The 20,955-nt window shown below is 44.2% G+C and overlaps 1 protein-coding gene across 1 annotated transcript; it reads left to right on the top strand.

Moving 5' to 3' along the window:
- The first annotated feature begins 2,056 nt into the window (after positions 1 to 2,056).
- LOC130195662 (eukaryotic translation initiation factor 3 subunit A-like) lies at positions 2,057 to 19,960 on the top strand. The gene is made up of 20 exons (XM_056417334.1): positions 2,057 to 2,101; positions 2,443 to 2,583; positions 4,833 to 4,904; positions 5,310 to 5,381; positions 5,480 to 5,515; positions 5,700 to 5,774; positions 8,485 to 8,523; positions 10,082 to 10,217; positions 11,456 to 11,535; positions 11,745 to 11,867; positions 12,178 to 12,237; positions 12,359 to 12,463; positions 13,919 to 14,029; positions 14,157 to 14,297; positions 14,756 to 14,939; positions 15,110 to 16,353; positions 17,506 to 17,605; positions 17,730 to 17,851; positions 19,121 to 19,188; positions 19,585 to 19,960. The coding sequence occupies exons 1-20, from the start codon at positions 2,057 to 2,059 to the stop codon at positions 19,757 to 19,759; spliced, it is 3,129 nt and encodes a 1,042-aa protein (XP_056273309.1). The 3' UTR covers positions 19,760 to 19,960.
- Positions 19,961 to 20,955: the final 995 nt, after the last annotated feature.

Below are 20,955 nucleotides of genomic sequence, written 5' to 3'. Positions count from 1 at the left end.
ATTTTAAAACAATATTATCTTCAGTTGAATGGAAAAACTTATTTTCGGTTTTCTGTACATTGAAGGCTCGTGCTAGCTAGCTAACATTCATCGTAGCTAGCTAGCATTAAGTTAGCTTTTGGTTAAGGCATATGTTTTAGGTCTACTGGTAATTTTGAGAGGAAACTGCATTGTAGTTAACTTTTCTTAAATGTAAGTCTTAATTTAGAATACTTCTAGTAATAGGTAACGCAATCAAATTTATTTGTAATATATCTAATGAATTCTGAATTAAAAGGGGTGTTAGCTCAGGTGTTAGCATTAGCTAAAGCTCTTAATTGAAACTTGGAAACAGTTTGATGAGTACACTTATTCCTTTACTGTCCTACCAATAAAGGAGTACACAATTGTACCATTAAGAATTACAATAAACATTGTTGAAAAAATATTACAGTTTTTTTAGTGTTTCTAATGAAAAAGTACAAAAACAAAGTACCTCCTTTTAAAGAAAATCTTTGTATTCATAATTGGCTGAATATTATTTATTTTAGGTAGTTGCAATATTGTTGGTCAATGGTGTCCTAAATGATAACGTGTTGTCAAAAACCAATGGGCATTAAGCCACCAGTGGTCGGCTAATAGGCTTTTTTCAAAGCAGATATGTTAATAATAATGCGTCTTGTCTTAGTGGGAAAAGCACAGGTGTTACTGATAACATCAAGCCAGCACAATACCTGCACTCTGAAACTGAAGTATCAAAATAACATTTAGCCATCATTCCTTTTATTTTCCCACCCCTACTTTCCTTGTGACATGATAACATGTCTTCAGTGGAAAAAAGGCCTATTATAACTACACTTCAACACGAGTAATTTCAGTAGTCCTGTCATTGTATTGCTGAAAGCTGTAACGCGAATACTTGTATTACAATCCCGGGGCTGTGGTTTTAACTTTATTTTCCTCAGTGCACTACGAAACAGTAACTAACATAACTCAAGCCAAGGTAATACAGGCATCATGTTGCGTGATAGAAATGCTTCCATTTAATGGATGGCATTTCTTTTGAATTCATCTTTTCATGGCTCGGAGATGGTGGTTAATACCTGCTCAACTGAAGCACAGCAGGAGAAAATAAGGACATTGCAGTCTACTCCCTCACTCCCAGTCTCACACACACACACATTCGCAGCGTGCACATAAGACGGACGCACACCATCACTTTGACACACTAACGCACGTTTGCGCTCCCGCCTCAGCCTGGGGGGGGGGGGGGTCACACTGTCATTTTATGATAGTAGCCAATTCTAGCAGGGATCATTTAATTCTGCAATGTGATTGATACCGGCACAGGTTAAATGGGAGAAAAAAAGGTCTGTTCTATTAAGAGATCAGTGGCTAGTGGAGACCTCCCACTTAAATAGTCATATTTACCCCTAAGTGTGTGTGTGTGTGTGTGTGTGTGTGTGTGTGTGTGTGTGTGTGTGTGTGTGTGTGTGTGTGTGTGTGTGTGTGTGTGTGTGTGTGTGTGTGTGTGTGTGTGTGTGTGTGTGTGTGTGTGTGTGTCACTCAGTTTCTTGGTTATATTCAGGGGACAGAGACTGTCGCAGAGGACCATCCGCGGGTCAAATTGAATAACCAAGATAATTTAAAAAGCATTGACAGTGCAATTTGTCCATTCAGTGTTATTGCGCTGACCCGTATTAGTGTCAATGGGCTGGTTCATTTGAACCTAGATGGCTTATCTAGGTGTTATCTTCCCGCCGCAATAGACGTGGTGTAAAACAAAGGAAGAAAAAAACCCTAATGGTCATTTGAAAGCCATTAGGTTGGATTATAGTGATTGAGGAACATTACAGGGCTTTAATGTGCTCGCATATTATTTCTAATAAAATCCTTTCGCAGTAAAAATTGCAGATGAGGAAGTCATTATAAGCATGCGAGTGGAAAGGCACAGTGTCACTGCTTATTAAACAGACACTTCTATTAACCTCTTTCAACTAAATGCTCTCTTTTTTTCTCCCTTGATTAACAGGCAGGAGAGGCCCAGTGGGACCTTGGACTGCCCTGAAATAACTCAATGGATCTCAGTGCTGACTCCGGGACACTCCCCACCCACACCGCTGTAAGTTACTACTTCTCACAATAGAGGACAAAGAAAATAGCATTGACTAGCTGATTTTGTTTATTTAGTTTAGGATTAGATTTAAACCTTTCATATGAATAATTACTGGACATTTGTTACAGTGTTGTTCTCATAAACTAAATATGGACACTTGCAGAACAGTTTGCGCTTAGTTGGAAACACTTTTTCCTTTTGTATGCAGGAGGAAATTACGTTGAACATGCATTGCCCTCCAGCCTCAACATGTAACACAATGCTGTATCTCTTAGAATTCGCAAACTGACTACTTACAAAGTATTTAGTATCTAGCTAAATTAGAAGTGTGCATTTCTCTTTTGCAGGGAGGAGGACCTGCGATGGAGCAGGAGCCGTCTCTGTCTAACACCCGCTGTCTAACAGAAAGTGGAGGCACCATCTTACTACAGTTACTGGAATTTAAAACCCATCTGCTTGAAGCTGTTGAGGAGCTGCACATTCGGAGGGTACAGTAACATTTCCGTCAGTGTGCGTCTTTTTTATTTGATGCCGTATTGGAAAAGAAACGATGTTCAAAGTCTCTGATTGTACCAAATGTGACAACCAGCAGGTGTCTGGCTCTTTTGTAATCCCTAGAAGTTATGCAGTGTGTGTGTGTGTGTGTGTCCCATTGTCACTGCTTTCTGCTTTTTCCACCGATTCTGATCAGTTCATCAAAAACAGATTGTTGCATTTATGAATAAATACATTGCATCAAGTTTCTAAAGATTATAGTTTAAAAACAACCAAAACTTGCTGTGTGTCTTTAATACATGTCAAATGAAGTCACTGTTGTTTCTTTTCATGTTAATGGAAACAATGCGATACATAATGATGGTTAAAATCAAAATTCAATCGCACACATCGTCTTTGCGGTAACTAGTACAAAGTGGGTTCAACAGGACGAGATAAAGTTGTAAGTTTCCGGCCAAATGAAGAACAGACTTTTCACACTGAGAAAATGTCAACAGGAAGCAAATCTTCCTGTAATATTTCAAGTTTATTCAACTAGTTTTCTTAAGGTCAGCTGACCTGGCTCAGTTGGTTTTACATTTACATTACTGATGACTTTACACTAATTATTCACCCCACGTTCCGTTCATGTCAGGTGACGTTTATGTCACTTTGTTTTGTTTTCAGCAACGCTTACTTCCTCTGTACCTCTGCGTCACATCACTAACTACTGAGTCAAAGTCGGACACTAACGGCTCTTTGTTTGGTTCTGAAAAAGTAACACAAAATAAATAAGATAAATAAGGAAAAAAAATCAAATAAGAAAGCTTTTCCCCCTCCAGCAAGTACTTTCAAGCACGACAACACATTGTGAGTGTGCTTAAAGGTTAGGCGAGCAGAAATGGGATGTTGGTCGTTTGTTGCCATTTAGTTTTTATTGTTATAGTCGTGTTGACTGGAACACAAGCATGAGATGGTGTATCAGTGTGATCCTCCTCAGGCACTGGCGTTATCAAAATAGCATGTTGGTGTTTTGGCGTTCGTGGGGTGGAGAGGTTAAGAAGTGAGAGGATGTCATGATGGTGCCGGACATTCCTGAGCAGGTCAAATTCCAATGTTTTTTATTTTTTATATGCTTTACAACCCAATGCTTTCGTTAGTGAGGATGTGGTACACTGGGAGACTTAACCCTAAATGGGAAGGCGCCTCATGTCGGAAAAGATGTTGTCAAAGCTAATGTGTGACAGTTAGTGCGAGCTGAGAAGCTTTTTACAGTGTTCAAATAAATGCTAATTCCTCAAAGTGAAATGTGAAGACACAGTTTGACTTATCACAATAGAATAATATATATTTATAATAGAAAACTTTAGGGAACGCTATGTATAACTATTTTCAACTTGACTATTAAATAATCCATCACTTTTTCATCATCACCCAGATACTTTTTTTAATGCTCAGTAAAAAGCATTCATTCAGAACGGCAATAAAACAGTAAAGAGATTTTTTTTAAAGCCATTGCAAAGATATAATGTTAACAAAAGTGAATCTTCACATAATACGTAAGATCATATATTATTTGCTAAAATATATGTGAAGCGTTTTTAGTGCCCTCAGCTCTTAGTTAAGCTGCATTTACCGATTTTACTTATAACATTTATTATTAACCCAACTTCAGTGTCTTTTGAAACACATACTCTCTTTCTCTGTCACACACACACCAACAATGATTCCTCCGTGAAAAAAATAAAAGCTTTATCTCCTGTGCACTCCTTTTTTTCTCTTTTTTTTTTTTTTTTTTTTTTAAAGTGCACCGCCACGCTGGTAGCATAGTTTAATTGGAACTTATGAAATAAACTCGATGAGTTAACCAGCTCCCACGTGCACATAAAAAAGTCCCATGGATATATAGAGCGCCATTGACTTTTACCTGCCTTCTCCCCGGGAAGAGGGAGGATAGGGATGGCTTTCCACAAATATCACCTCCCCTCTAATGTTCCTCTTTCTTCGCCTGCTCCTGCAAAACGATACGGAGGGATGAACCGGGGAAACTTGCTGCAGTTTGCAGTTCTGGCTCAACTCCAACCGATCTCTTTTTTTTTCAAAAAAAATGTCAGTCTGTGCCCTGTACCGTCCGTCATTGCCACTTCTAAAGTTACTGCGTTGTTATTTAATTCAGCCGGTGTCTGTGTGTCTGATTGTCAGTTACTCCTTGGAGTGGTTGCGTATCAGCTGTTGTGTAAACAAGATTTGTTCCCGTGTGCAGGATGCGGAGACGCGGTTTGAGGACCAGATCGGTAAACTGGTGTTGGAGAAACAGGAGCTGGAGTGGGAGAAGGTACAGCTGGGTCCCGCTGGCGCCACATCAGCGTCTTTGATGTCTTTATTTTGGTTGTTGGATGGGTGGATGTTCTTATTTATTTATATATTTATTTGTATGCGTGTTACTCGCATAACTAAAAAAGTATTAAACCGAATCGCATGAAATTTGGTGGGATGATTGGTTATTATCCGGGGACCATTTGCTTAGATTTTGGGATCGATTGGGTCAAAGGTCAAGGTCATGAAACGGTCAAAATCTTCTTTTTACCATAGCGCGGTCAATTTCTATCCAATTGGCATGCAACTAATGCCAAAATGTTCATAATTCAATGCCCAATCTTGTGATATGCGAAGGTTTGCGCTCTACCGAGTGCCCGTTCTAGTTTATAATGTGTTGGTTGAGTCTTTTTCTGTGTGACAGGAGTCCCTGCAGCATCAAAATGAAACGGTGTCAGACCAGCACACAGACTCACTCATCAAGGTTAAGAAGCAGGTATGTTTGTGCTGTTCGGTTGCAGTTTGTAGATCTAAACAAAGACGTTTAACAATGAATAAAAACCCATTTGAACCAATATCTTTTCTTTTCTCAAGCTTCAGGACAAAATAACAAACATCGAGGAGCAGAAGGTATAAAGGGCTTGGCTCAAAAACTCCAAAACATCTTCTTCAATTCATGTTTTTTAGCAGAGTAGTAAATTCACTCGGCTCCGTTGCACAATCTTGGCCCTCTGAGTGGATTCTTTAGTCATGCGCTTTGATATTTATTGCTTTTTCTTTTTTGATACTTGCAATAATAATCTTAACAATTCAGGGGAAGTACCAGGTCAGTGCTGAGTTAAAAGACAAGGAGATTAACAACCTGAAAGAAGAGCTGAAGTCACTACAGGTACTGAGATGTGTAACACACACAGACACACAGCGTTCTCTCTTTGACTCTGTCTCTCTCACACACACACCCACACCCACACACCAGCCCTCCCACTCGTCCCATCACTTAAAAATCTGAGAGAGAGAAAACTCTACCAAAGAGAGAAGTAAATAAAGGAAGCTCATGCCCAACCAGAGTCAAGGGCGCCGGGTGTTCGAGCCCAGGCTCGAGACTTCAGGCTTGACACCCCAGAGGTTATATACGGCCGTCTCCACGCTCCGCTGCACTTTAACAGCCCAGCCGCGTAACAGAGACAATAGAGACTGTTGTTGATATTCTATCTGGGAGATACCGACTGTGGTGTAAAGCGAGGCCCGGTCGTGTGTTAATTCTTGCGACGCGGTCTGGTGGTCTCCTTTTTAATTTACCACGCTTTCCCAGTTGGGATTGAAGAGATTTAATTGCAGCACCTTGACGATCCGCTAAATTACAAATTTGAGCTCCATTGGAACAGTCTGGTTCAACTAACCTTTAATTAAATTTGATTAACAGCATAGTATTTTAATCTCAATAAATAAACTGGCTGATTCTCTGTTGTAAAATATATATATAGACTGTATATAAAAATATAATTGCGTTTTTATTTTTCTCAAAATCAAAGAAATAATAGGGTCAAACTGCCCACAACTGCACTGATAAAAGGCACATGTTATCTTTTGATTTTCAATATTTCACTCTTTAATTAGGAAGGTCATCATTTCGTAAAATACTTGGTGGCAATACTTTGAAGGCAGGCTAGCACATGTAGACCGTGCCTCTCAATCTGAGCCCTTTTTAAGACATTAAACTAAAAATATGTGACAGCCTACAACACTTGCTGCATGTGCATATTGTGTTATTTCATTAATCATCAGAAGAGGTGGTAACATATTTCATAAAAAAGGAAAACGACATAAACAAAATCTGAATATCTTTTCTCCCTTAACCCATGAATCAACTTGCAGCCCTTTACAAGTTATCTGATGACCCCCCTGTGGGTCTGGACCCCCAGCATGAGAACCCCACTGACACTTGTTAATGAAGTGTTGGTTGTCTGATAAATGATCCCCAAAGTCTGATAACGCCCAGGGCAGCCCATCATGTTAGCCTTTCAGTGAGAGAAAAAAGAAATAATCGAGCTCTTACACAGAGACATATTTTGTTTATCGTTGATGGAAAATGTATCTGCAACAATTTCAGTTAAATTATTTGAGTTGTTTCGTAAAGAAAACTGTAATTGTTCTGGTGCTAGCTAAAATGATCATTGATATTCAATCCAATTCAGTTTATTTGTATAGCCCAATTTCACGAATTACAAATTTGTCTCGGAGTGCTTTACAATCTGTACACATAGACATCCCTGCCCCAAAACTTCGCATCGGACCAGGAAAAACTCCCAAATAACCCTTCAGGGGGGAAAAAGGGAAGAAACCTTCAGGAGAGCAACAGAGGAGGATCCCTCTCCAGGATGGACAGATGCAATAGATGTAATGTGTACAGAAGGACAGATTTAGAGTTAAAATACATTCAATGAATGTGACAGAGTGTATGAATAGTTCATAGTAGGCATATTCCACGATGGAGACCTCCACGATCCATCAGGCAGATGGAGGTAGAGAGGAGGAGTGGGCGGAGTCTCAACAGTGGGCGGAGTCTCAACAGGGCAGTGGCGTAGTTGCCAGCAGGAATTCCACGACCCAGACCTCGATGATCCATCAGGCAGATAGGATCTATGTCGTCTCATAGGGTCTGATGACCCCATGAGACGTGAAGTCAAAAGGACTCCGGGGAGAAAGCAGAATTAGTAATATGTGATGGAGAGATGAAAATTCATCCCTAAGGAGAGAAAAAAAGATGAGATAGGTGCTCAGTGCATCCTAAAACGTCCCCCAGCAGCTATAAGCCTATAGCAGCATATCAAGGGGCTGGACCAGGTGAACCTGATTCAGCCCTAACTATAAGCTCTGTCAAAGAGTAAAGTCTTAAGTCTACTCTTAAATGAGGTGACTGTGTCTGCCTCCCGGACTGAAATTGGAAGCTGGTTCCATAAAATAGGAGCTTGATAACTGAAGGCTCTGGCTCCCATTCTACTTTTTAAGACTCTAGGAACTACAAGTAGTCCTGCATTTAGTGAGCGCAGCTCTCTAGTGGGGCAATATGGTACGACAAGCTCCTTAAGATATGATGGAGCATCACCAATCAAGGCTTTGTAGGTTAAGAGAAGAATTTTAAAAGTGATTCTTGATTTTACTGGGAGCCAGTGCAGAGCAGCTAGTGCAGGAGTGATGTGATCTCTTTTCTTAGTTTTAGTGAGAACACGAGCTGCAGCATTCTGGATCAACTGGAGGGACCTAAGAGACTTATTAGAGCAGCCTGATAATAAGGAGTTGCAGTAATCTAGTCTCGAAGTAACGATTCGATATGAGACTGTGGACATCGTTCACTGTTCAATAGAGAAAATGGTTGATCGGAAAATACAGAAAAAGATCAACAGATAAGTCAATAATCAGCAAAAACACGAGTTGAAACCGTAGATCAATACCAAGGGAGCACATTTTGCATGCATGATGCCTGTTTTTCACCTTGAGTTAATGTGCAGAAAATCTTGTTTGATCCTGAGAAGGTTGGAAAACCTCAAACGTTCAACTTGTTTAATCCCGTTTGATTCTATTCTGCTGCTGTTTCACAGTTATTGAAGTACAACTTGGAGAAGAGATCCAGTGAGCTGGTGAGGAAGCATTTTGTACTTTCTACAAACTGTTGACTGTAGGATTGGGGGGGAGTGAGAAGGAAAAAAAAGAGGAGGGTACGGCGCTAAGGAGTGCCGCGTTTCGGAGGGAAGCGCTCATCAGGAGTAACGGATAGGGAGTGTGCGACACTTTGAACTGCCAGCACAGCAGAGAAAATATCTCTATTAAAATGCTTTATAACCGGGCCTCGCTCGGTTTAACCCTCTTCACATAACGCTGGCTCCGCAGAGCGAGAGGGGAGTCGAAGTGAGCTGGTGTGTCGGAGAGGAGAGAGAGAGGGGGAGGAAGAGGAGGGAGTGGGGGGGAAAGGAGAGTGAGGCCCAAAAGAAGAGACAGACAATCAAACTAGCATGGCAGTTTGAAGAGCGATAAAGCTCCGCGGGGCGCGCGCTGAGTTGATTCTTTCATCCCGCAGAAAGAGACGGGCTACTATCAGTGTTGGACCGTCAGTCTCTCGATCACCTGACATCGGTCTGCACGCCTTTTTAAACCTGAGCGTTCGTCTTGACATTTCAGGAAATGGATTTTTTCTTCTTTCCTTTTTTTTTTGGTTGCTGGGATGTGAATGCAAAGATCAATACAACTGATGTCTGTGTGCGGACACGGAGAGAGCAGCCAATGAGCTTAGCTTGACTGAAAGTAAAAACAAATCAGCCAACCAGAACCTCTTCAGTGTGATACCATTTTGGTTTCACTCATATAAATACCAACGTTTGCCAGCTACACAACACCATTTCTTAGCAGTGACTTCCTGGAGCCTTGACCTCACTTCTGTCCCTTCTGACCGAGCCACGCTCGCTGAGTCCGAGCCAAGCCAACCAGCTGCTGGCGTTCAATTTAAAGCTTCCAAGACAGACAAGAGAGTGGTGTTAGTCTCGCCATGTCACAGTGGGATTAGGGTGGACCCAAATGCACGACTCAGGAGACAATAATGCAAATAAAGATCCTTTACTGAGAGCGTCGTCGGGAACGGATCAGACAGAACAATCAAACACACTGGAACGCTCGAGGGCTTGGTCGGAAAAACACAAGACAATCTGGCAGAGGACAAGTGCAAGTGAGGGAACCTAAGTAGACAGGGACTAATTAGGGAATGGGCAACAGGTAAGATGGGCATGAAGACCAGGTGATGGTAATGAGGGACTAACGAGGGAGTGATCAGAGGCAGGTGAAGGGAGTTGGACTGACGAGATGGGAAGCAGGATCTGGAATCACATGATAGTTAGTGAGACAGGATGAAAACAACTAATACAAGAAGGAAGGTGTGGAGCTAAATTGTTACACGCCATCAAACTCCCAGCAAGGAAGTGTACTTCCCCCATATGTTAAAATATCGCTGTAAGAAAATAAACCTTTTAAACCTTTCTTCCTCTTCGCAATCATCAATCGATTCATTCTCGCAACATTTCCGCATTAGGAACTTGTGATGTGCACCGTGCCAGTCCAACGCTGTCCAGTACTTTTGGGGTTGTTGTTTTCTTGTCTCAGAAGATGGCGCTCATTTCTTTGTCTGTTTTTAACTTCACCCTCTCGCAGGAACAGAAATTGTCCTTGCAGAGCCGCTCAAAGGACAGCCACTTGAACCAGTTGGGCGAGGTTGAGAAACGTTTCGCCGCTCTGTCCAGACAGTGTGCCGTGGTCAAGCAGGCCCACGAGAAACTAGAGCAAAACGGTAATTAATGGCTGTATGGATGGATGAGTATGTATACAGTCTGTGATGCACACTGAGATTTATAGATGCTCTCCCTGTGGTGATAGCTGCAGTTTTACAGGTTAATGGAGGCCATATTTGGCTCCGAGAACAGCCCGAATTCTTTCGGGTATTAATGTAACAAGGTGCTGGAAACGACTCACAGAGATCTCTATCCGCACTCATTTGATGGAGTAACGTGGAGTTTTTAACAGCACCTTGATTCCTACAGATATCCAGTTTCACTTCATCCCCTAAGATATCGTTTTGGGGTCGAGATCCGGGTAACGAGCAACGGTCATGTTCCCTTTTTAACGGCTCCTCCAGGACTTCTGATAAAGAGCAAACTGTGGCTACGGCCAGATCTCTCTGGTCAAAAAGCAAAGCCACATTGATACGAGCAGCCTGTTGCGTTGACACGGCTCCATGCTGCGGAGAACAAATATGCATCCTGCCGTTAAATTACAGACCGTAGAGCAACCAGACAAGGTTTTCTGCCGCTGCCGCCCAGGTTCAATGAGCGGTGTGTTCTCAGATGACCGTTTGCCAGGATCGGGTTGTTTTTGGCCTGGTTTCTTTAGCTCTGGGCGTTTTTCAAAGCTGCTGAAATTGAATACGTCTTGTCCGTCATATGGTCCGGTAAAAAGAGGAAACAAAACTCTGCACTCAGTTTTCAAAAAGTATGTGTGAGCCACCATGTAGAGCAGCACCATGTTTACTTCTAAAGGGAGACGGAAGTGAGACTGTAGGCTTTCTCAGTGCTTACGTCTGGTCGTGGATGCTGACAATAGTAGATAGCAGCTTCGTCTACAGCGCTGTATACTGCGTTGGAAGTGACATTAGCCTGCTATTGTTTTCGGGGCAATGTGAATATAAAACGTGTATGACCAATGCAATCTCAAATTTTAGCCAGCTACATAACTCATCTAAAAGCAGACTTATCCCTTCTCTTCTATTTCCATATCTACTTCACTCTCTCCGTTTACGTAAAGGCTTGATTCAGGTATACAGCTGACTTTTTATTTTTTATTTTAAAACACTGACATATCATGTGTTCATCATTTACCTCTCAGGGACAGAGAACAATCAGATTAAAGAATATGGAAGTTATTGTTGCTCATCTTAATTCCTTCCTCTCTTCCCTCGTGACCGCCTCATTAACAGTAATGTGTGACGGCGTCATGTGTGACGGTGTCTCGCCGCGTGTGTAATTCTTGCAGTTGACGAAGCCGTGAAAATTCAAAAGAAGCTGACTACTGCGAATGAGAAGCAAGAAGCCACCATTGTGTCACTAAAGAAGGTACGTGTGGTCACGTTGTGTTTAATATCGCGGACTGGGTCGGACAAAATGCTGCTGAAGTTTGCCCCCAATCGTCAGTTTGTAAGACCGTACCGCAGCCATTGAATATCCATAGTTTCCTCAGAAATCTGAATTCAGATATAATACATAATAAGTATTTAATGAACCGATAAAGTGATTATTATTATGACTATTTGGTGCTTTCTCAGGAGTTGGAGGAGGTCAGTCACAACGTCATCAAGGCCAAGATGTCGTCAGTGAGACACGGCGAGGCCCACAGCGCGACAGGCAGAGAGCAGCACTGTGAGCAGCTGCACCGGAAACTGAGCCTGGTACAGAACGATCAATAAATAGCATAATAATAATAATAGATCATCTCTGTCACATCATAAAATAGAAGTCTTATGCTGCGTAAACTCCAAAAGTGTTGCATTTGTTTTTGCGCGAGAATGAGAACAGTTTCCACGGAGTAAAGCCACAGAGATAAGCCCCGCCCCCTCTTCGGTGCGAATGGCGCGAATAAACCACAAATAGTCGGGCGAGTAAAGCGTTGCGAGTAAAGATGTGAAACGCTTTTGGTGTGAACGCAGCATAATCCTGCTCTCTTTTTTTTCTCCATATATTTATTCTTCGCTTGTTTAGGAAACTGAAATGAACGAAAAACTCCGGGAGGAAAACGTGTCGGCGAGAGCAGAAAAGCAGGTTAGGAAATAGGGACCACAACCGTAAACTCGATGACATTGTGCGAGCTCTTCATGATTTCAAAGGGCACGAGGAGTGTGACGCTGAACCACTTCACCGTGGACCTCTGTATTGTGCACAGGAAGTCATGAGGACTCTGCAGCACGGCCAGCAGCTCTTGTTGAGTCAGACGCAGACGGTGAGCAGAGTGGAGCTGGCGCTGCAGACCCAGAGAGAGCAGTACCAGGTCAGAGACGAGTATTCGTTGTCGGTTTATGGACATAACCGTCTTAAAAAATGTCTGAACATACATCTGCTCATGTTTTGCCTCCATTCTCCAACACACTAAATGTCCTTATTTTTCAAACCTTTTGGTCTTTCCGCCTGAGCCCACATTCAGACCACGTTGTCTTGTCCCAAACCAGATCATTACCTTCGCATTGAAAATGCGGAAGGTTATGTTTTGATCGCCGTGTATTTATTTATTTGTATGCGTGTTACTCGCATAACACAAAAAGTATTAAACCGAATCGCATTAAATTTGGTGGGATGATTGGTTATTATCCAGGGACCATTTGATTAGATTTTGGGATGAAAAGGTCAAAATCTTATTTTTTCAATTTTTATCCAATTGGCATGCAACTAATGCCAAAATGCCCAATCTTGTGATATGCGAAGGTATGCGCTCTACCGAGTGCCCGTTCTAGTTTATTGATGTGTTAGTCTAGATATTGTTTCCTTTATTTTATTCAAGCAGATGATAAACAATAAAAGAACAGGAACACAGCTTACAGTGTAACTCTTCCCAAATCATGAAAAGTCCCCTAATTTACTTTCAAAAGTCATTTGGATTAAAAGGAAGTTTTGACACACACAAGTAGACACCATGTATCGTGTAAAGGTGAGAAAGGGATGGGGTAAATCTAAAAGATGCAAAGAGCTCTACGAATAAATCCAATTATACTGTCACGTGTAAAAGAAAACACAGAATGAAAACTCCTCTCTTTCAGTCATCTGGTGACACATTAGTTCATCTTTTAGTACAGATGAGGCTGAAATACATCACGTTGTGCTGTATAAATGTGTCTCTGTAAAATGCGACTAAAATACAAAAGAGAATTGTCGCCTCAGAAGATCAACTGCTCTGAGCAATTACTGAGTACTTGTGGTGTTGTTGTTGTTTTTTTATTCCCTTGGCTGCACAGATCCATCCATTGTATGCTTAAACAGATGGAGGATGGTGGTGCATTTCTCAGGTGAAATCCTTCAACCGCCATTTGGCCCACAACACGGACCAGGAGCCTATTTATATGATTATGGAGTGAATTTACACCAGGACCGAAATAAATAACGTCCGTCGCTTCTTCTCATAAAAGTGATGAATGCGGTGTTGTACATCACAACATATACATTAGTGAATATAATCCCCTCCGCGACTGAATGATAGTTAAGTGTGTTTATTCTCCATTTAGTTTATTATTCCCCCTTACTTCTCTCTGTACCCCCTTTTTATATTTTTTCTTTTTAATTCACCCATTCCTTCATTTATTAAAATTACACAAGCCAACTGATTTGTATTAGCGAGGAAGCGCTCTCTCTCTCTCTCCCCGCTCTGTTTAAGAGCCCCCTGTTCACGTTAAATAAAGACATAAAAATTTAGTATTGCATTAAAAATCCCACGGGTGATTAATTTTTACTGCAGGCCCTTAAGCAGGAACAGAGGGTGATGGGAGAGCGGCGCAAGGCGGCGGAGGACGAGGTGGCCCGACTGATGCAGAGCGCCGCCGCCTCCAAGCACAGCTGGGACAAAGAGGTGCAGGAGAAACTGTCGTGTGAGAGAAGGCGGCGCGGCGGTTGACATTTTAATACAACGGAAGTGACAAAAAATGGGCCATCATGTCTGTTTTTTTATTATTTGTCTTCACGCTTGTTTCAAACAGAAGTCGATGTTTCTGGGATGCATCAAGAGCGAGCGGCAGGACCTTGAAGCGGTGAAAGAGGCTCACGCCGAGCTCCAGCGGGAACACGCCGAGCTGTCCTTGCAGGCCAAAGTGCAGGCTCAGCATATATATGAACTGGAGGTAGTGAGACACACACACACACACACATATAGTGGCCTAAGTGTACCCAAAACACACATATTTCAGACATTTCTTTTCCTGGCTGAAACTAATTGGTCATGGTGCCTCAATTGTGACCTTCTGAATCTTAATTTTTGTATTTATATCAAGAAAAATGTAAACATTTAGCAGACAGAGGTCCCATTTGCCTTCCTTTGACAGTTGAACCGAGGAAAGCCTCCGGCGAGAGGTCAGTGTCAGTGAATGGCGTCACACACTGGAGCAAACGTGTGAATAAAAGCAAAGTGGCATCCAACCTGCGTGGTTGAGAGCCGAAAACACTCGACAACGCTGGTACCAGCTCAGAAAAGAGTTTCAATGGCAGAGAACCAGCTCAGCCCAGTGCTGCTCACCATCCATGTGCTGGTGTTGTGGAACAAAGAAAGAGCACACAACATTCCATGTTTCTCTCCACGCAGATGAGAGTCGGCGGTCGGGGCCCTGGTGCTCCGACGGAGGACATCAGAGCAGAGGGAACTCTTATTGAACCCGTCTCCAGCTCTGGCGGGCTGCAGCACTTGGCCCGCGCTCCGACCAGCAGCCCAGACGGTCTGGAGGACGCGGGGGTTGTGACTGAGCGAGATGCCACTGGAGCAACTGGAGGTCAGCCAGCCGAATACAGACATGCAGTACATACACATATATTGGGACTTGTTCTCTGCATTGACAGGCGACATGATCGTCACACCAAATTGTAAAGCTTTTATTTATGACGCTATGACATATTTTTATGACCTGTTGAAAGTTTTTTTTTTTTTTTTTTCTTCCGACAGAATCATTTGTTTTAAGCCGTGACCACGTGTGCGTTGATGAATCGGTGGACTTGCTGAGCAAAGAACAGCGTGATGGAGGGGATGGAGGAAGGAGTGAGAGGGAGCGGGCCTGGAACGAAGACGAGGGGCAGCAGCGGCATGGCAAAGGGGAAGATGAGAAGAAAGGAGGAGGTGCTGCAGAGAAGAGAGGAGCGACGGAGGGAGCAGCCAGACGACAGGGTGGCCCCGGGTCAGCGGAGGATGCGGGGGGCCCCAAACGGCCCGAAGCAGCAAGAGAAGATAGAGGCGAAGGGGAAGGGACGCACGGAGCAGAAACCCAGACGACCACTGATGTGACGGCCGAGGAGAACGGCACACAGCCGGCCGTCGACCTCTTGGACGCAGAGCCGCCGCCGCCGGCCGCCTGCGAGCCCTCTGGCCGCTCGCAGAGTCTCCTTCAGAGCGTCGGTGAGGAGGAGGAGGAGGAGGAGGAAGACGCCCCCAGCTTCGCGATGGAAGGACATGAGACGCCATCTGGTCTGCGCCGAGGTGTCGATGACGGGCCCCACTGTGTTGCTCAAGAGGCGCAAAGCCTCCGTCATGATGCGGTCCAAACCTTCGCGGAGTCAGCTTCTCCGAGTCCCATCCATCACGCTCTAGAGAAACCCACGGAAGAGGAACCGTTTATGGAATCTGCAGCCAATATGTCGACCGAACTCTCTGGATCTCGGGATCCAGCACCGTCGGCTGCTAAGTCGGATGGTGCCGGCCTCCAAGAGTTGGCGACAGCGCAGACTCCCCCCGGCGAGATGAAGCGCATGGACGCATCACCTCCATGTCCGGAAATCAACGATGACTCTAGTGCGTACGGAGAGAGGGAAGACCTGGCAAACTCGGACACGCATGGAAACGATGCTCTTGAGACCCAGACACCTACGGCCGAATGCACTCTGGAGGAAGCCGATGCTGCGGATCTCGAGACCGGCAGCGGTCGGGAGGCGGCGACGGCCAACAGAATAGACGGAGCAGGAGACGCAAAGGTGACGAAGAAAGATGCTGATTCGAAGCCGCCCGTCCTGCCGTCTCACGAGAGTGATGCGACGCCGGAGACCGGCGACACGAAATGCTTCGAGCGGTCTCCAGCGAAGGAAACGTTGCACGGCGATACGACGTGCAGGTCGTCGTTTGACTGGCGCGCCCCTCGTGAAAGAACGGGAAGCTCCAGAGATACGGCCAACGCCTCCGTCCCACGTCAGTTTGTTCAGGTAACACGGTTCAAACATGCCAGGCATTAACGCCTTAACCCTCCTGTTACCTCTAGGGTCAATTTGACCCCATTCAATGTTTAATGTCGGTGTTCTTTCGGGTCAATTTGACCCCAGGCTGTTTTTCACTGTGTCAAACATATAAGAAATATCAACTTTTTAATATATTTAAAGGGCTATTTAGGTAGTCAACAAACAAACATAAAGTGCCTCACACTTAAACTTGGAAAACAATATTAATTCTAATAATTTTCTGGAGGTTTTAATTGCTGGGGTCAAATTGACCCCAAGGGTAAAATATGTCAGTAAATATAAAGGTAACAGGAGGGTTAAACATTGAATGGGGTCAAATTGACCCTAAGGCAACAGGAGGGTTAAAGGGACAGTACACAAACAAATTGTTCTATTTATCAGAGTTGAGATGGTTCTATTATATTGGAGAGAAGGCCGACATCTCCAACACTCGGCAACTCGCACCAAACCAACGATTGATAAATACAATCTACACTAAAAGTGAGAAGAAAATGTGTTTTAAATGTTGGGGTGAACTGTCTGGATGCAGCTTTTGAAAGCTTTAGCATTCTGTGTTCCAACAAACGATACGCTATGTTTTATTTCCTTAACTTTCTAAGTTCCAACGCAGTTTGCATTAACATCTTTAGTCGTGAAACTCATCCGATGGTGTTATTACCTTCGCATTGAAAATGCTGAAGGTTATGTTTTGATCGCCGTGTATTTATTTATTTGTTTGTTTGTTTGTATGCGTGTTCCTCGCACAACAACAAAAGTTTAAAACCGAATCGCATGAAATTTGGTGGGATGATTGGTTATTATCCGGGGACCATTTGATTATATTTTGGGATCAATCGGGTCAAAGGTCAAGGTCGTGAAAAGGTCAAAATCTTCTTTTTACCATAACACGGTCAACTTTTATCCAATTGGCATGCAACTAATGCCAAAATGTTCATAATTCAATGCCCAATCTTGTGATATGTGAAGGTATGTGCTCTACCGAGTGCCCATTCTAGTTGCTCATTGTGCTTCTCTGTGTCTACGATGATAAAGCATCCCGATAAATTTATTAGAACACAAACAAATGGCTGAATGTAATTATTAGTGTTGGATAAAGTAAATGATGAGTATTTTTCTCAGGGGTCTCCTGCGTCCGAGCCAATCACAAGCGGTCCTGGTGGACGCCTCAGACGTCCTCCCGGCACAATACCCACGTTCCTCAAGAGCAAGCACAGCAAAGGTGGCCGTTACATTCCTGCCATCCGTTCCATGACAAATATATAAATACATAACTGTCATTGCGCCATCGTCAATATACGTCTGTATTTCACTCGTCCGCACCCTCTCCCCCCCGTCCCTCCCAGTCCCCTCGGTGGTCACCGGGGCGTCGGATCTGATGAACGTCTCCGGGGCGACCGCTTCCACGGTGAGACAGCGGCAGGGAGGGCGAGGTGCTCCGGGGGAGGAGACGGCGGCGGCGGACGCGGTGAGTCACGGAAGCCGCTCTGTGGGGGGCGTGGCCTCTCGCCAAACGAGAAGTATTCGAAGCACGCCGTCGTACACGGAGCGACCTTTAGCTTGACGCTGACCCGATGTTACAGGTGGCCGAGGGAACGCAGCACTGATGCTTTACCTGCCCCCCCCCCCCCCCCCCCCCATATGTCATGTGACATCAGAGCGATCTCTAAATACGATCTGAAGCGTTGAAGTCCCATTTCACCAGAGCAACATTGTTCTGCTTGACGCTGAGCAGCAGGAAATGGGCCCCCGGCCTCACAGGAAGTTTACAGTGACTCCGATAAAATATCTTCTCTATCAAATAAATTGGTTTGAGGTCATCGGCGTTCCACCGATTTCTCAGCTCCATCATTTCATAAACCGTGTCCCGAGTGTGGCCCCCGGGGGAAATCTGTGCTCGGGCCTAACAAATATGTCTGTTACATCAACTCGACATGTCCTCATAAGAACTACGCATTGTAATACCTTTTCTTTGGTACATTTTCTTCTCTACATTCCTGCGGTCCTAAAGGCTCAGGATGCGAGCGCGAGCACAGCGTGGCCAACGCGTTCAGCAGACCGTGTGGAATATCTGGAGAAAGACGAGTAAAAGTTTTGACAAATGTTGCGCCGGGTGTTGAGTGAAAGCACGAAGCCGATGTGCAGACAGCCAGACAGGCGGAATGAACGACCTGTGATAGAAAGTCCACCTAATGACGCTTAGGTACCCCTCCTCTCCCACTTACTCAGTCTTTATCCTCTTTCTCTCTCTCACCTCATCCGTCTCTCACTCACTAGCTGCCTCCATCCGCCCGCTTGCCGTTTTTGTTTTTGTTTTTAGTTTTTTAGTTTTTACATTTTTTATTTTACTCCCACACACTCTGACTCTCTTTTGTCACCACCACCGCGAGCTGCCACTCTGCACGTTTATAAGATCCATGTGCTGGCAATTTGAGGGAGATAGAGCGCACGGTGCCTCGAGTATGAAGGGGGGGAATAAAGCCGGTCTGATAGTGGAACAAATTGTAGTGAGGGCCAAAGCCTTTTTTATTTTTCTGCAGACTGGGAACACTGGGAACGTCACACAGAGTTCAGTCTGGGCCTGGCTCCTTTCTCAGGGGCCGGATACTGTTACATATCAGTTGCCGCTGGTTATTGTCCGCCCCGAGTTTGTTTATCGGTCAACGTTCCTTGTTGCTCCGTCAGACGGTTTGGGAAGAGTCTGTGTTCTGAGCTTCGTTGTCATTCCTTTGCGCAGGCGAGCGGAACGCCTTCGTCCATCACGTCTTCTCCAGGCAGCCGGCTGCTGTGGCAAACCGCCCCCGGGTGAGTCCATCCACCCGGGTGTAGATGCTCCACTGTGGAGTATTTGTTTATAATTTTAATGTGGGGCGGGGAACCCTCCTTGAAAGCTCAGATTCTGTGCACATCACCGGGAAGACAATGATGTTGGATCTACGACAGAGGTCGCCCGTCATCATGCAAACTGGTTTTGCACATCAGTTTGCACATTTGTGGTTTTTACAGAACAGTTTCAAAGCAAAGCAGAGAATAACGGAGCAGACAGACAGTGAACACATCGGCGTCTCTTAACACCGCTGCACCACAAAACATGTATTTCAACGAAAACAAGTTCCACATTCCGGTTTTCACTGATTATGTGAACATGACATGACGAGCTGATGAGCTGACACCTTTTTTCATTTGTTTTCGTCTCCTTAGCGCCTTACCTCCTTCCTCAGCTGCAGGTCCAAGTTCAGAGTCCAACTGGGAGCCCTATAGCTCCGAGCAGAAGGAGGACCAACAGTCCTCATTCAGGGCCCAGATCTCCAAGATCGAGCACTTCCTCAACACGGAGAGGCTCCGGCTGACCAAAAGACGAAGAACGGACGACTGAACCCACAAAGTGGTTCCACTGTGTCCGGTTCTGTTGTAGAACCTCAGCTGTGAAAGAAACAGACAAATGAGTCAATGGGTCCAGTTGGAGGCTCAATTCACGTTAATGTTCCTGAGACTACTTTACATTTTCCCGGTGAAACAGGTCCGTTGATTTTCGTTCATTGTCATATTAACATGAATAAAATATTTATTATATACATTTTGTCATTTTGAATTTTCTAAATATTTGACATAAATAGTTTTTGGTTCTTGCTGACACGTTCCTCTCTCCCCTCGAGTACCTTTTTGAAGAACAGGTGCCGCGCAGCAGAACTCATCAACATCAAACAGCCGGCAGCCTTTTTTTATTTGTTTATTTTTACAGGCACATTTATTGAAAAGAAGTGAAGTGAATTGGTTCCAACGGGTTTATGGTGCTCCCGGCATGTCAGCCGGATGGAACTCTACAGCGAAAGGCCACGCGACGCCGTGGGTGAGAAACAGGCCTGTAACTGTTAATAAGGCAATTAACATTAATTAGCGTCACGGCCAATCAGAGGCGCGTGTGTCTCAGAGGAGCTCTAATTGTGACGGCACCTTTTGGTTGACACCATGTTGTGTATACTGCTGTTGTTGTGAGGAAACACCTGGTCGGAATCCTTTTAACGCCTATTAACATGAATAAACATAACAATCAGCCAACCCAACTCTTAAATATGAAATCAATTAGCAAACACGCCGGCTAATTAACACGACTAACGAGACTCGTTAACTTTATGTTCCCTCTGAGGATGACGGAGGAGAGCACATGTGGCCCGGTGTGAGCATCGAGCAGCTGACCACAAACATCGGCACGAGTTAGAGTGCTACATTCAATTCAGTTTATTTTGTATAGCCCACTATCAAACATTACAAATTCTCCTCAGAGGGCTTTACAGTCTGTACACATAGACATCCCTGACCTTTGACCTCACACCGGATCAGGAAAAACTGCCAAGAAATAAAAAATAAACTTTCACGGGTCAAAAAAAGGGAAGAAACCTTCAGGAGAGCAAGAGAGGAGGATCCCTCTCCAGGATGGACAGAAGAATAGATGTCATGTGACCAGAAGGAACAATACCCACGTTCCTCAAGAGTATGACAGTGTATGAATAGTTGGTAGGAGGCATGGACAACGATCCAGACATCCATGATCCATGAGACAGAAGGAGGTAG

Source organism: Pseudoliparis swirei, chromosome 6, assembly GCF_029220125.1.
Source record: "Pseudoliparis swirei isolate HS2019 ecotype Mariana Trench chromosome 6, NWPU_hadal_v1, whole genome shotgun sequence".
Taxonomy (NCBI): domain Eukaryota; kingdom Metazoa; phylum Chordata; class Actinopteri; order Perciformes; family Liparidae; genus Pseudoliparis; species Pseudoliparis swirei.
This window is presented reverse-complemented; position numbering and strand designations above follow the sequence as displayed.